Genomic DNA, 17,495 nt, shown 5'->3' on the forward strand with positions numbered 1-17,495 from the left:
AAATCTTTATGGTGTCCAGTCCGCGGAAGTCGTGGATTGAAATCCATATCCTTTTCTTTCAATTTTTCAGTTTTTCTATGTGATTGTTTATCATCATAGCCTATAAAGTTTTTATTCAATGTTCTTCAATGGAAATCTTTATACAACATAGAGTTATAACAAAAAATTTAGCATTTTCACAGTTAAAACAACAATTTACGGCATTCAATATTCAATGTTAGTAATAATGGTTACCATTCATTGGTTTCGGCTCTGAAGCGCTTCTTCTTGATGCGCTTCTTCTTTTTCAGACTTGCCGTCTTGTCTTGCTATCTTTGGCGGCTAGTTTTCAGTTTTTTATGAATATATCTAGCACATTGTCTCTATTTACAGGGTTGCGCAATTTATGTACATCATCCTAATCATTTACAAATACAACAGCATTCTCAGCTTTTTTTAGACTTATATTTCAGCATATATTATAGACTTTACAGTTATTTGAAACAGCAATTACACGTTTACTGCTAGCAAATTCTGGAATATAAGTATCACGAGGGACAACTTTTCCTTCATCCATATAGTTTTTTGGTTGATAAAGTTTTTTTAAGCTCTTTAGCTTTCTCGGTTCTTTGTATATCTCATCTTTATCTCCAAAGTGATTAAATTTTACAATCACAGTTGCACAAATTACCGTGCAATTGTGTCAGGTGGGAACAATTTTGATAGGCGATCAACCTGAGTTCGTTCAATTATAATTCGCTTTTGTTCAGTTTGTTTAGAAACGCCAAAAGATCAGAAAGTCACTCCGTTTTGGGTTTAGTTGCAGTCTTTTCAAGAATAACTTTCTTGCTCCCTCAACCACTCATCAATTTTTCTACGAAAATTTCCAGCTCCTGAAACATCTCACTAGTCTCCGTCAAACCCTCCTGCATTTTGTCCACCAAATCTTGAACCAGTTGCCTTGCTGACTCATCTGGTATGTCCGAAATAAGTTGGCTAAGCTCGTTATATAAATTAGCTTGAGCCATTTCAGAATCAGTAAAGAATAAGTCAATGAAGTAACAGTGTATTAAAAAAACGCAATCTTCATTTCTTTTAATTAGAACGTGAGAAGCGTTCCAGTTCAAGCAAAAGAGCGACTTTTCAATTCACTGCGTTTTTTTTGTTCTTGAGGCAGCGACACGTTGCATAAAGAAAATTTGTGTGAAACGTTTCAAATTTGTTAAAAAAAAACAAATTTTTACCAAAAAAACCAAAGTCATTCATCTTTGAGCACAATCTAAAATTGAGACTACTGGAAAAGTAGGCTTGCCAAAACTACAAGCAAGGCTGCCTGGAAACAAAGGTGTCTTTAGTGACGATAAAAATGAAACAATTAAAACGACAGATAAGGGGTTTTGCCGTTCAAATTTTTAAAGTTAGGTTGCGTAAAACGGGAAGCAAGACTCTAATTAATCATAGAACTTATCAGAAAAGCTAAAAAAACCACAAATTATTGTTATAGTTCAAAAGAAATCATAGAGGTGAAATAAATACAACCAAAAACTGAGATGAAGACACCTCGAGTGAACAAAAATGAATCATTCGCACGACGAAGCAAATTTTCCTTATCTTCATTTCTCGCTTCATCTCAAAATAAGAAAGAACAAAAGCATTCATCTCGCTCTTTTGTCTCGGCTTTTCAATTTTGCTCATCAACGAAAAGATTTAAAAAAACAAATTTTTCTCACGTGCGGCTTAATCTTTGTATCTTCTGAAATAAATAGACTAAAAGAAATTAGCATTACTCTTCTTCGACCCGTAAGCAAGGCTCTACACCAATACAATCCAATTGCTTTCGACATCATAAAAGTCAAGTACTTAAATAATATCTTTTGTCGGTATTACTGAATCACAACTTTGAATAGTAACAATTAATTGTTCTCATTACATACAAAATGACTGAAATTGTCCTGGTCGAATCAAAACTCATAAATTGTGAGTTATAAAACAGAGGAGAAGTAGGAGCTAACTTTGAATGTTCTCTAGAACACCAGAACGACTATACACGCAGTTATACTCACGATTCGTAAAGTGGCACATCTGGGCAGAGGTACTCGTCGCCCTGACTAGCTCCAGGTAGACAGAACTTTAGAGGAATGTCCTGTTTGTTAGTGTACTCCTGATCCGGACAACTGGACACACATGCTGTCCTCACAAAAGTGTCCGTTGCCAGGTCATTCGGGTTCAAGTAGAGCAGATTCCTACACAATTAAGTATTTAATTATTTTGACTACTAACTAAACTAACCAGTCTTAATTTTTAAGGAAAATATGTGGAAAAAAAGTGGCCTTTTGTAAAATAAATACTGTATTTTTTGTCCTGTTGCGTTATGAGAATTGCTTTTTCCAAGTCAGTAAACTTCACGATAATGAACAACAATAACATAGCCTGGAATTCAAAACTAATTCTGATCATCTCAACTTTGTTAGAATGCTAATGGGAAAACTTTAATCAGTAATCTTTAACGTTGAGCGCGTAATAATTAGCCAAACTGGGTGTGCTCTATGAACAATACCCAACACTCAACTTGGTCAAATTTAGCAATAACACAAGCGTGTGCAGGTACTGAGATAAAAGTTGCAGTCACATTCGAAGAAAGTGGCTGCAACTTTCAGACCATTTCACAGGACTAGTTATAAGTAGGTACAGTGCACTTGAAATATATTAAGATGCAAAAGTGAAAACCAGCTACACAATTGGGCGAAAAAATTAGCACAGTTAGGTGCTTGTAATGAAAATGGAGATCATGAAAATCAATGGAGGCGAAAGGAAGATAAAAACTAAACACATTTCTGTATAAAGGGGTATAGACTAGAGTGGCTAACCCCTTCAGTGTCATGTCCTGTCCAGAGTTTGGCACCCCCTCAATGGGCTCGTTCTCATGACCACAGATGTTGCCATAGCTGTCGTATCCTCGTATCAACAACTCAATATTGCCCTCATCATACGCTTTCGCACTCAGGATTCCCTAATGAAACATAGCTACGCTTCATACTCAAGTAGCTAATGAGATCATTAAGTAACTTCAATAATTAGACAAGGATTTTTCTTGTTAGATTTTTGGATCTATTCTGTTTCGCCTAGGCGAAACAGAATAGATCCAAAAATCTAACAAGAAAAATCCTTGTCTAATTATTGAAATTTTCTGTGACTCCATTCAATTTTCAATCACTATTAGGTCGCAAGTACCACAAAAACCAACTGTGATGAAAAAAACTGCGCACTTTAAAAACATCTGAGTACAATGGTGGTGTCAAACTCACGTTTAAGTTGCCCTTTGCAGATGGGATGACCGGGTAGAGGTGTCACCGCCATTCAACGCAAAATTATGTAAGATAAGCGGTGAATGCGAAAATTTTTGTAAGATAACCGGTGAATGAGGTGAAATTACATAAATCAGGCGGTGAAAAAACCTTCATCGCCTGGTAGCGGTGAAATTACATAAATTCACCGCTTCGAAAAAACTTTTCCGAAATATGTAAGGTAAGCGGTGAATGCGGTGAAAATACATAAATTCACCGCTCAACTTAGAGGTGAACTTACATTAATTCACCGCTTAGAAAAAATTGTTAAAATTGAGTGAGATCAGCAATGAAAGTGGTGAAATAAATGGGGAATAAGGTAGGAATTGTAACACTTACCCTCCCACTAACAACACCCCTTAATCTTACATCTTTTTGACACTTTTTTCTAAGCGGTGAATTTATGTAATTTCACCACTAAAGTAAGCGGTGAATTTACAATAAAAATCACCATATTTCACCGCTAAAATATGTAATTTCACCGCTAAGAATCGCAAATCTTACAAAAATTCACCGCGCATGTTTTACAGAAAGTAGAGTGAATTTGATTTATGTTCAAAACAAAAATACTAGAAATTAGTGAGGGATGGTGCAGTGGAAAGAGAAGTGGACGCCATGCAGGAGGCGAGAGGTTCGAACCCTTGTAAGGGCGCTGAAAGTACATATTTTAGAGAGGAATTGTGGTGAATTTTTGTAAGATCACCGCTAGTTCAAGCGTTTAACTTATATAATTTCACCGCATTCACCGCAAAATTATGTAAAAAATTTATGGTGAAAAAAATAACTTTTCACCGCTTATCTTCCATATTTTTCTAAATTTTTTCTCGACTCGGGGACTTTGATAGTTATGAAGCTGACGTCCAATTATGGCAAGCAAACTCTATGTTTCAAATTTGAGTTTGATCAAGGCTATTAGCACCTTAGTACCGAACTATTAGTACTCATTGGGATTATAAAAATTATCATAAATTTACCTGATAATTCACATTTTTTTAGTTAAACAACCGAAACAATTTTTTTAGAAAATTTTTATTGTATTTCTTTGACTACCTTTTATTACCCTTTATTAACAAACTATTTAGCTGAGCTGTTCAGAAGACGCTTATTTTGTCAGATCTTGCAAGACAACTTGCGAGATGGCCAAATTTCAAAAGAGGGTTTACACACGCTTATCTTGCAAGATTTTACAAGATGTCTCGCACGATAAACGTGTAGATGGAAGCTCTTACAAGACAAGCGTTTTTCGCAATACTCTTAAAAGATCTTACAGGATAGGTGCGTGAGCTCGACAAGGGCTCCCATTCCTTGATTGGTGGGCAAATAACTTTAATGACACCAGACGTACGTATTATTCTTTAAATAGTAACATGCTATATAACAGCACCTAATTGGTACGTGAGGGCATTAAACACACTGCGCATGACAAACAGAAAAGATCCAGATTTTTATCTCATACTTTTGAGCACCTGTGAGAATCTGTAACAATCATAAAGCAATTTTTTATCTGTCAGCTCCTTTCATTCACAGCCAATTTCATTTACGCAAATGTTGATCAATTTGAAATGTTCAAAATAAGCTACCGATTTACACGCCAACGATGTATGAGTTCAACTAATTAATCAAAAAATTTACATCAATTAATCAGTTACTAATCATTTCAACAAAAGCTGCCGTAAAATGGTTCGATGTCTTGCTCAAGTGGCAAGAAAAAGAATATTTCAAGTAAATAGATGTGCTGGAAGCATTAAATAAACATTGTTACCAGTTGTCATAGCAATCGGAAGTCGACAACATTAATGTCAAAGCCATGTTGCTGGATCGCTGTGAAGGGCAATAACAATCGTGTGGAAATATTCATTAGCAGACTCTCGTTGCGATTAAAACTGTTGCATAACTGCACTGTCTATATTAATCGATTACTTTCCACAATTCGTAGTTTTTTCTCATCCAATAGCAAAACTGGCGGAAAAATGATTGCGCAAAAGGCAGCAAAATTTTGAACGGATGATTTTGCCACTATCTCATTTTCTGGTTGTATTCAACGGAACTTTAGGCAAAAAGTGTGCAAGAGAAGTTACGAGCCCGTGGCGCCGACATCACGCTCAACATAGATGGAATACATACACGGAAGAAAAGATTTAATGACCAAAATATTCCTCAATTAAAAAAATTGTGCGTTCAAATGTGCATTCTATTTAAAAATTTGCACACCCTTAAATCTTATTGCTAAACACAAAATAAGGAACAACAAGTTGAAAAAAAAGCTTCAACCACGTGAGTTTCCTCCCAAAAAACGCTTCAATTTGATGGAAGCTGACCCCATCCTGGGACAAGATGTTTTTGGGCTCAAACGCCCATTGGACTACCAGACGACCACACGAAGTTAAAATCTGGTCGTTCTAACGAAATTGGTATTGAGAGTCAGAGAACCCATGATGAGCAAAAGCAGACAAATTGTTAGTTATTTCACTTTGGCAAAATTTGTGACAGTGGCTCCGAATATTCAAAACACTAAAGGAGACAGAAACCAATCTTTACTATGCCAACGTAGTTAGTCATTCAAAGAAGGAACTGCAATACAAAAGCTGGTAGAGAGTACGAAAATGTTTACAAGCGAGTGAAATAATTACGAAGTGGAAGTGATGTGGATTAAGTCAGAGCCAAACCTACCGAGCAACTACAGCTCAGCCCTGGCAGAGTTTTATATAGTAGAGCGAAGATGCCAGAGGGAACCAAATCCGAATAGGTTGTATCAACAATCGATAGATACAGATGTGAAACAAGGATTCGTGAAAACACTGAACAACTCGAATTGAAAATCACCTTGGAGAACGAGTGGTATTTCTCAGAAACTTCAGAGCTCAACTTGAATAAATCGGGCAAACTGCGATGTGTTTGCACTACTGCATCAAAATAGAGTGCAACAAAAATAGAGTGCATCTGAGCAACAATTCACTTTCAGGAACTGATCTACAGCACGGTTTAATTGCAACAAAAACCAGATCTAGTGATGGACAATAGCGCTGACAACCGATATCAAATCGTTATTTCTACCAGTGCAGTCCCCGAACAAGGTGATTGTTGCTCGGGATTTTCTGTGGCGTCCAAAAACCACACAATCTGTTCAAATATACCAATATCAACGAAGGTATCTGGAGCAAAAAGTTCTCCAACGTGTGCAAAATACGCTCTACAAGAAATTGGGCTCTGGAAGGAAAGGCACTATAAATAACTTCACTAATTTCACGTTTCATCAAATCGCTGGAAATCCCAGACACCAGAAGAGGCAATGTACGTCTTTAATCGGTTTCAACCTCTCTTTAACGTCATGGGTTTGATTTTAACAACAAGGATAACCAAAAACGATGCTGCTTCCCATGCGATCACCGAAGATTTAAAGCCAATCAGCAATACTAAACAAGCCGACGTTGAACCAACACTGAGCACTGTTCTGTGTTTGGACTACGGATATCGATACAAGTTACTTCATAATAGCAAGGAATAGAATAGAAATTCATGTGTGAACTGACAAATCTAAAGACACGATGTGAGCAATGGCTTATTCATATTTGCAACCAAAACAATACCCAGCTGAAACATTTTAGCAAGCGACAAAAACAGCAGCTCGAGAGAAAGCCGTTATTGTAGAAGCAAAGTTTTCTAGCACAAAAATCTGAGGTGCAGGCTCAAGCTATATACTGTCAGTAAGTTCAAGTTGGAGATCGCAACTTGAGGTTCAAGGAAGCTAAGATTAGCAGCTCTTAATCGTTACAAATACATTTTTTTAAGTTTTGTGGTGAATTTTCCAATCTTGTTTCCATGGGAATCTGGTGATTCGGTACTGAGAGGTAAAACTGAATTTTCAAATCAAATTAATAGGTCAACAATGATGTTTCCGAAGCATTATTAAAATCACGTGTCAATTTCAGTGTTCATTGACGTGCTGCTGCGTTGGTCGAGAGCCATCGCTAAGTATCCCAGTTAAAATAGCAAAAACCTTTTGATTTTTACTGAAACATTAATGGTTCGCTACTATTATGTTCTTGGATCGAAAAGTACTTTTTGCAAATCAAGTACACTTTTTTAAACTAAGTTTATTGGAAATGAAATTGTGGTACAATAGTACATTTTAGTTTGGGGCTATCGATTTGGTGTAGCTAAATAAGTTCATTTTATGTTTAATTTAATTTAGTTCATTTCATCTACCTTTATTTTGTTCATTCATTTAATTCTAGTTTTGAAGATCGAATCTTAAGTTTTCATACTTGTAAATTTGTTTACATCCTGTGCATGATCTTCTGTCTGTTCACATTGTCTCGTGATTGTAAGTGGCCGCATTTGGAAATGTAATCTTATGAACAAATTGTTAATCAGTTTTGTTAATTTTATCTAGATTCATTCTCTTCAGTTTCGCAATTCAAATTAATTGACTCTCTCTTTAACTAGAATCCGCTCCGCCAAAAAGTATTACTTTAGACGTGTTAAATTTAATTGTATTTCGCTAAGCGAAATACCCATTAAACAATCGAGTGTAATTTGGCTACGCCAAATCTGCCTATATTCTGTAACCAGAATATTCAATTCACAAGCAACAAAATTTAGCGTCGATTCGCTCCACGAAAACACCAATAAATAGCCGTTGTAGAATAAGCTAATCGGCGTCGCGAATCATCCCACTCCTACAGATAGTAAATCTGTACGACATGGCGCAGTCAGCTCGAGAATCTAGAAAAACACCGTTGTCGATAGAGCCATTTTGGGAACGACCAACTTCGGACCCACCAATCAGATGGGAGAAATGGCGAATCCAGGTAAAACTAGCGATTCTCGCTCGAGAGAATATCACTATAGACACGCTGTTACAACCCAAACCAACGACAGTCCGATTGCCAGTGGAACCGAAGTACGAGATGCCAATTGAAGATACAACAGATGAAGCTGAGAGAGAGCGTCGAATTAGAAACAATCAATTGAAGTTGCAATGGGAATTAAAATGCCATAAGATAACAAAAGCGGGAATACTATGCAGGGAACGACCATGGAATTTGTGTGACCAAAAATGTGTATCTCTTTTGTACCTAAGTATTGGTACGGAAGGAAGACGACTACTTACACAAAAATTTCCGCATGACAATATTTACGACTTGACTACCCTCAAACTTTGGGAAATGATGGAGATAGCTTTTATTTGTCCAAGAAATATCACATTTGATTGATACGTGTTTTTCTCTCAAAAACAGAAGAAGGTGAAACTGTAGAAAAATTCTATAGCATCTTGAAAGAATTGGCTGAAAATTGCGATTTCGAAAATCGTGAAAAGGCAATCATCAGAGACATTTTCATCACAAACATGTTGGATGATGACATTCAACGGGAGCCTCTACGGGAAACAGTTGAACCGGAGAGGGCACTCAGTATTGCAGTCAACATGGAAATGGGTAATCAGAATCAGCAGAAAATTTCATCTAATAACGGTGCTACTGGCAGTACAGTGAACGTAATACAACATTTCAATCGATTTCGCGGCGCGGGTGTGCGTGGAAATCAATCAAGTAGAGCACTCGTCAACCGTGCATCCGTTGGACAATGTCGTGCTTGTGGTCAAGTTTGGACAACAACGCACCGTCAGGTTTGCCCTGCAATGGGTAAGAAATGCAATCACTGTGGTTTGCAAAACCATTTTGCTAAGGTATGTTGACGAAGACTTAACAATACAAGAAATACTCAAAAAACCAATCGCATTAACACTGTAGAAACTGCTGAAACATCTAATCAAAATTCAAGTCAGGAAAATCAGAACGTCAATTATATAAATTATAATGAACAAATTAATTCAGACTATGATTCCTCGGATGATAATTACGTTGCAACAGTCGAAAATATTAGTTCACCAAATATAGTACTGAAAAATTTGTCAATAACGATTGGAAACACAAATTGTGATTTACTTCTCGATTCCGGTAGTGGTTGCACCATTATTAATATGTCATTTGCAAGAGAAATAATGTTTAATTGTGCGCAATCACAATGGCCAGAGAAAAAAACCACTAGAATTGAAGTCTTTTTCTAACGATATTGTTCAACCTCTCGGCACCTTAAAAACGCCGGTAAAATGCAATGATTGGAGTTTTCAGAAAGCAAAAGTCACAGTCGTAGCTGATGGGTTTTGACCAATATTAGGACGAGATCTTTTTGATCAGTTAGTAATCACAATATTTTAGAAACTTTGTCCGAAAACAGAGGTCAATAACATAGATCAACCTTGTGCAATAAAGAGATCACTTGCGAAGGAGTTTCTCGATTTGATATCCCGAATAGGAAAATCAAAAAACGATACGGTTAATTCAAAATTCCACAAAAATTATCGAGTTATACATCAGAAAGGAAGAAAAGTGCCAATACATCTTCAACCGAAAGTGAAAATTGAACTTGAAAAACTATAAAACGAAGGACATATAGAAAAATTAAACAATTGTTCTGATCAATTTTTTATATCTCCAATTGTTATTACGGTAAAAAAAAAGGATCAATCAATCAAAATAGCACTTGATTCCAAAATCTTAAATAAAGCTATTCATAAAAACAAGTATCAAATGCCCAATATAGATTCGCTAATTCAAACAATCTCGCAAACACTGCCAACGGCGCCGCAAGAGACTGCTTATTTTACGACTCTTGATTTGCAGTACGCTTATAGCCAACTTAAGTTACACAGTGATAAGGCCCGCCATTGTAACTTTAATATTGTTAGCGGAGATATGACTGGCACATATCGATTTAAAACTGGATTTTACGGCTTAACGGATATGCCAGCTGAATTCCAAAAAGCTATTGATTGTACCCTTGCTGGTTTGGATAATACTTTCTGTTTCTTGGACGATATATTGATTGTGAACAGAGGTAGAATCGAAAAACATCTGGATTTGGTACGAAAATGTCTAATAAAACTAGATCAAGAAAATCTGCGAATAAATCTTGCGAAATGTCATTTTGCAAAAGAAAAGATTGAATGGCTTGGACATAATATTACACAATCAGGTGTAACTCCACTTTCAAGTAAAACGGATGCAATTGGAAAATTATCAGCACCTACTAATCTTAAAAAAACTTCGATCGTTTATGGGTTCAGTACACCACTTAGGAAAATTTATTCCAAATTTGTCACAATTATGTTACCCCCTTCGACCTTTGCTTAAAAAAATTCAAAATTTCTTTGGACGGATGAGCACTAAAAACAGTTCTCCTTGATAAAAGAACAAATTGCGGAAACCACTGAAAACAAACATTTTAACCCGGAATTAGAAACACGAATTAAATGCGATGCCTCATGCAAGGGTTTGGGATGTGCATTGGAACAACGAACACCTAATGGTTGGCATACAGTAGCATTTGCATAACGATTTTTGAACTCTGTTGAAGACAGATATAGTATAAATGAGCCTCAACTTTTGGGTGTTGTCTTGTCCGTGGAACATTTCAAATATTATTTGTACGGCAAATTTTTACTGTGATAACTGAGCATGGAGCTCTTCTCTCAATCATGAGAGAAAACAGGTCTAACAAATGATATAATAGTAGATTGACACGCTGGGTAGATCGATTATTACCATTTGATTTCTCAATTGACCATCTCCCTGGCTCAAAAATGGGATTAGTGAATTATATCTCTCGCGACCCGCAACAACAAGCTGTTAATATATCTGCATATGACGAGCAATTTATTGTAGCTAAATTGGATGTAATTAAACGCAGTGCAAAACGCTTCTTATTTAACGCCGAAAATTACGTCGATTTCGCAGCGCGAAATCCACTTACAAAAAACGTCATAAATAATCCAAATTCCACTAATAAATTATGCAGTGAATTCGCACCGCGAAGTCCAGAAAATTCTACAAGTACGCAAAATGATAACCCAATTAGCGAATTAACACCAAATACTTTGAATTCCAACCCCAAAATCAAGACAGCTAACATCTCTCACTCGCTTTTTGCCTGGAATCGATCCACTGAACAGTCGCTATCTAAATTAAACAATTTCCAACGAATAGCCACGAAATTCAATAACGTATACATTATGTCGCAATCAAACTCCGATGATGAAACCTTGATGACAGTCAAGCAATCGACTCCTTCAAGAGTACGATTTGCAGAAGAGGAACCCTCAACAGCTCAAGCAGCACCCGCCACTCCAATCATGCCCACGACCGATACAACAGCCACTTCGCCTTCAGTAGACGACCTCTATCTGGACTCCTTCAACTTCGCCCTCTCTAAAATCTTCTCCAGCTCCCTAATAGCCAGCCTGACAACTAAGGATGCGATTTTGAAAGAGATTCGCGATTGCATCCTTACCGACAACGAAGATAGATGCAAACAAATATCACCCTACATCCATTCCTTCTGGAAAGACTTGCATGTAAAGAACGGCTGTGTTTGCATAGATGACAGGATTGCCCTTCCCCACGCGATCAAAGATGCCTATGTTGACGCCATCCATGCAACTCATCCTGGCACTTGGGGGATGACCGATATGGCAACACACGCATGGTGGCCATATGTGCACAGGGACATAGCTACGAAAACTGCAAAATGCAACCCCTGTGTCAAGATTGGTAAAAATTTAAAATCTATTATACCTGCTAATAAATGGGCACCATTAAAGTTATGTAAAGTTCCAAATGAAGAAATTCAAATTGATTTTGGAGGACTTATTTATAATGAAAAAAATCAAGAGATTTACTTTCTTGCATGTATTGATCGGTTTTCGAAGTTCCCAACAGCAGAAGTATTTGATAGAGCTAATGCAGATAATATTCTGAAATTTCTTCATTCAAGAGTATGTTTTGCTACACGGTATACCCCGTGCAATTAGATTGGATCAAGCTCGATGCCAAAAGGGACAAATTAAAGCATTTTGTAGTCAAAATAACATACAGCTAATTGAAGCGCCAATACACGATCACAGAGCAATTGGCTTGGTTGAAAGGCTAATTCAAACAATCAAGAATCGCTTAGCTTGCATTAAAACGGCGGCGCGAAATCAATTCAATATGAAAGCCTCAATAAATTCAATAATTTATCAGCTACGAATATGTCGTCAAAAGAATATTAATATATCACCATTTGACGCACATTTTGGTGGAAAAACGAATACGCCATTAAGTAATATAACGACTAAACCAGATCCAAAAAGTCTATCTTACAAAAACGTTTTAAATAAATATTTAGATTTGGAGACTGTCAGATGGGACGAACTTATCACAGACGATAACTGGAACAACGAAGAACGTAGCGACATTGAGAGAGGTGAATAAAAACAAACTGGGCAAAGATGCGACGAAACGACAAAAAGAGGACCCGAATAAGGAATCAAGATTGATTTCCCATCCAGATGTCGGACAACCTGTACCTAGAACGGAAGCGTCATTGGAGGTAAAGCTGGCGAAAAAGAGACCTCGCACAAAAAGATCGAAGAAAAGTCTTGATGGCCTATATGACGTCTTAGCACCAGGATCCTCAGTAATCAAAACTAACGAACATACCTCAGTCATTAAAGAACCTGGAAAGAGAGACGTGACAATCAGAAACTCAAATTTAGCAAAGTTTGGGACGAAGGCGGAACGTGAATATTCTACAAGTACGCAAAATGATAACCCAATTAGCGAATTAACACCAAATACTTTGATTTCCAACCCCAAAATCGAGACAGCTAACATCTCTCACTCGCTTTTTGTCTGGAATCGATCCACTGAACAGTCGCTATCTAAATTAAACAATTTCCAACGAATAGCCACGAAATTCAATAACGTATACATGATGTCGCAATCAAACTCCGATGATGAAACCTTGATGACAGTCAAGCAATCGACTCCTTCAAGAGTACGATTTGCAGAAGAGGGACCCTCAACAGCTCAAGCAGCACCCGCCACTCCAATCACGCCCACGACCGATACAACAGCCACTTCGCCTTCAGTAGACGACCTCTATCTGGACTCCTTCAACTTCGCCCTCTCTAAAATCTTCTCCAGCTCCCTAATGGCCAGCCTGACAACTAAGGATGCGATTTTGAAAGAGATTCGCGATTGCATCCTTACCGACAACGAAGATAGATGCAAACAAATATCACCCTACATCCATTCCTTCTGGAAAGACTTGCATGTAAAGAACGGCTGTGTTTGCATAGATGACAGAATTGCCCTTCCCCACGCGATCAAAGATGCCTATGTTGACGCCATCCATGCAACTCATCCTGGCACTTGGGGGATGACCGATATGGCAACACACGCGTGGTGGCCATATGTGCACAGGGACATAGCTACGAAAACTGTAAAAATGCAACCCCTGTGTCAAGATTGGTAAAAATTTAAAATCTATTATACCTGCTAATAAATGGGCACCATTAAAGTTATGTAAAGTTCCAAATGAAGAAATTCAAATTGATTTTGGAGGACTTATTTATAATGAAAAAATTCAAGAGATTTACTTTCTTGCATGTATTGATCGGTTTTCGAAGTTCCCAACAGCAGAAGTATTTGATAGAGCTAATGCAGATAATATTCTGAAATTTCTTCATTCAAGAGTATGTTTTGCTACACGGTATACCCCGTGCAATTAGATTGGATCAAGCTCGATGCCAAACGGGACAACAAATTAAAGCATTTTGTAGTCAAAATAACATACAGCTAATTGAAGTGCCAATACACGATCACAGAGCAATTGGCTTGGTTGAAAGGCTAATTCAAACAATCAAGAATCGCTTAGCTTGCATTAAAACGGCGGAGCGAAATCAATTCAATATGAAAGCCTCAATAAATTCAATAATTTATCAGCTACGAATATGTCGTCAAAAGACTATTAATAAATCACCATTTGACGCACATTTTGGTAGAAAAACGAATACGCCATTAAGTAATATAACGACTAAACCAGATCCAAAAAGTCTATCTTACAAAAACATTTTAAATAAATATTTAGATTTGGAGACTGTCAGATGGGACGAACTTATCACAGACGATAACTGGAACAACGAAGAACGTAGCGACATTGAGAGAGGTGAATAAAAACAAACTGGGCAAAGATGCGACGAAACGACAAAAAGAGGACCCGAATAAGGAATCAAGATTGATTTCCCATCCAGATGTCGGACAATCTGTACCTAGAACGGAAGCGTCATTGGAGGTAAAGCTGGCGAAAAAGAGACCTCGCACAAAAAGATCGAAGAAAAGTCTTGATGGCCTATATGACGTCTTAGCACCAGGATCCTCAGTAATCAAAACTAACGAACATACCTCAGTCATTAAAGAACCTGGAAAGAGAGACGTGACAATCAGAAACTCGAATTTAGCAAAGTTTGGGACGAAGGCGGAACGTGAGACAGAATTACAGGAGTATGCTAACCGACGCCCAAAATTACCAACGGGTAAAACAACAGAAGATCTAATCAGCCATCACGCAAAGGAATCCAGAAAGAAGTTAGAAGGAGGAAAACGAATGAAGCATAGGAAAGTGGCAGATGATGTTAGTACAGTGTCATCAATTCATTCAAATGTTACACGCGCCCTGCGTGTACGAATGCCAACGAAACCTAAAAGACAACTGTCAACAGCACCGCCAAAGCAAGCCACCGAATTAAGTAGTGATTTCGCGGTGCCAATAGAATTGCCTACCACAAGCATTGTTATAGCGGAGCCACCTAGTAGGCCAAAACGAAAAGCAGCTACAAAGGCATCCGTAGCATTAATCCCAACAAAACGAAAGCGCTCCACAGTATCGGTTACAGCATCGGATGAGTCTGCGAATTCAGTCCAAATTTGCCCTCCCACAACTTCAAGTACTGGTGCAATCGGGAAACATAAAAGACGACAAAATATCAAGAAACAACAAATTGAGAATAAATCAATAATTTCCGCCATACAGACAGCCGCAGCACAATCTAATCAAGAGGAAACTAATTTTACAGTCGGCCCATGTTCTCCGACACCTTCGTACCCTACCCAATTCTATGTCTCACCCAATTATGAAGAACCAGAATTGTCGATGACGGTTGGCGAGGCTGAGAGATATTACGAAAGTGAGAGTGATTAAAGTACATTTCTCGAAAACTGTTGCGTTTAAAACTCTGATTAAAAACATTATAGTATTAATTATTTAACCAGTACATATGATTATTATTTTCTGATAAATAACTTTGTCATTTATTTTCGCCAAGGGGGAAATGTGGTACAATAGTACATTTTAGTTTGGGGCTATCGATTTGGTGTAGCTAAATAAGTTCATTTTATGTTTAATTTAATTTAGTTCATTTCATCTACCTTTATTTTGTTCATTCATTTAATTCTAGTTTTGAAGATCGAATCTTAAGTTTTCATACTTGTAAATTTGTTTACATCCTGTGCATGATCTTCTGTCTGTTCACATTGTCTCGTGATTGTAAGTTGCCGCATTTGGAAATATAAATTTATGAACAAATTGTTAATCAGTTTTGTTAATTTTATCTAGATTCATTCTCTTCAGTTTCGCAATTCAAATTAATTGACTCTCTCTTTAACTAGAATCCACTCCGCCAAAAAGTCTTACTTTAGACGTGTTAAATTTAATTGTATTTCGCTAAGCGAAATACCCAATAAACAATCGAGTGTGATTTCGCTATGCCAAATCTGCCTATATTCTGTAACCAGAATATTCAATTCACAAGCAACAATATTTAGCGTCGATTCGCTCCACGAAATCACCAATAAATAGCCGTTGTATAATAAGCTAATCGGCGTCGCGAATCATCTCATTCCTACAGATAGTAAATCTGTACGACAGAAATACTTCGAAATTCAAAAAAGCAAGGTAACTGTTTCTTTTCTTCGCATAAAAAATTAACCAGATGCCATGCAGCCATTAGTTATTCGGACTGTCAAATTTGATAAGATAAACCGGATATCTTTTATTTCCCCCAGTGTTATCTATGCCCCCATTACAAATTATGTATTGTTATATAGCACGTCTCTATGTAAAAACCCAGCACGTGCGCCTGTATAACCACCAAGTTGGGGAGGGGGTTCAGAATAGATCTGATAAACCCTAACAAACCCTATATTTTTTATTGGATAACAGTTTGGAAATGCAATGATATGTTATGTACTCACCATTCCAGTGATGAATGCGGCAAATAGGAACAAGAATATGATGTCAGTGCAGCTCCTGTCCGAGAGAGGGCCATTGAAGTCTTCTTCTTCCTAAACCAAAACAACTGCAAATTAAACTCTGATTTCAAATTTAGCTTAACAGAATAGGGATTCCATTATGCGCAAAAATCCATATTCAATATGGACAGCGATATGGATCCTACGCAGGAGAATCTCAGTAGGAAATACGTTGACTTATTTCCAATGGCATCTGATCCTGGAATAATTACTCGGGTATTTACGGTGGAACCGAACTGTACCTTCAACTACGGTTTCCATCGCTTGTCCTCTATACAATCACCTTAACACAATTAAAATACATGATAAAAAGCTGGCAAACAAGAACAACATTCTAACATTCTTAAAGAAAAACTTGAAGAAAACGAAAGAAAATGACTGATTTTGATGTGTGATATAAAGTGTGAAACATCCCAGAATGATCCATTCGCATTCGTATAGTTAAAAATGGTCAGGGACGCTCGTTCGCTAACAAGTCGCGCAAGCGCAAAAACAGGTGTCATCGAAAAGTTAACAAAACATTTTTCACTCTGAGCCCAGAATGGCGGGAAAAATAATCAAATTTTCCGCAATAGAAGACTTGCGTTACATTATTCAAAAATAAAAAAGTATGAGTTCATGTTTTTGACTGGTCACAGCAATTGAAAAAAGCTAAATTGGGTTGAAAATCTCAGTATTATGATGGATGCGTGTGTGTGTGTGTGCATGTGTAGGTGTGTAGGTGTGTGTCGGTGTGTGTATGTGTGTGTCTGGATTTGTGCGTGTATGTGTGTGTGCGTGTATGTATGTGTGTTTTGTTCTGTGCATTTATGTGTGTGTGCGTGCGTAGGTATATATGTGTGTGCATACGTGTGTCTGGTTTCGGTCTCATCTTAGTGGGCAGGGGGAGGAAGTATATTTTTTAGTTCAGTCAGTTGTGGTCGACTGATATATTCAACGTAAAGGGTTGTCATTGGCAACAATAGAAAGCCCACCAACC

At 37.4% G+C, this 17,495-nt stretch overlaps 1 protein-coding gene across 1 annotated transcript in view; it reads right to left on the reverse strand.

Annotated features, from left to right (window-relative positions):
- LOC142335439 (choline transporter-like protein 1) overlaps positions 1 to 17,495 on the reverse strand; it is a 44,583-nt gene that overhangs the window by 19,640 nt on the left and 7,448 nt on the right. The window contains exons 2-4 of the mRNA XM_075383927.1: positions 16,460 to 16,549; positions 2,847 to 2,989; positions 2,043 to 2,222 (exon numbers count right to left, since the gene is read on the reverse strand). Of these exons, the coding sequence (XP_075240042.1) occupies positions 2,043 to 2,222; positions 2,847 to 2,989; positions 16,460 to 16,549 (413 nt within the window). The remainder of the gene's footprint in view (positions 1 to 2,042; positions 2,223 to 2,846; positions 2,990 to 16,459; positions 16,550 to 17,495) is intronic.

Source organism: Convolutriloba macropyga, chromosome 2 (genome assembly GCF_964194025.1).
Source record: "Convolutriloba macropyga chromosome 2, txConMacr16.3, whole genome shotgun sequence".
NCBI lineage: Eukaryota > Metazoa > Xenacoelomorpha > Acoela > Convolutidae > Convolutriloba > Convolutriloba macropyga.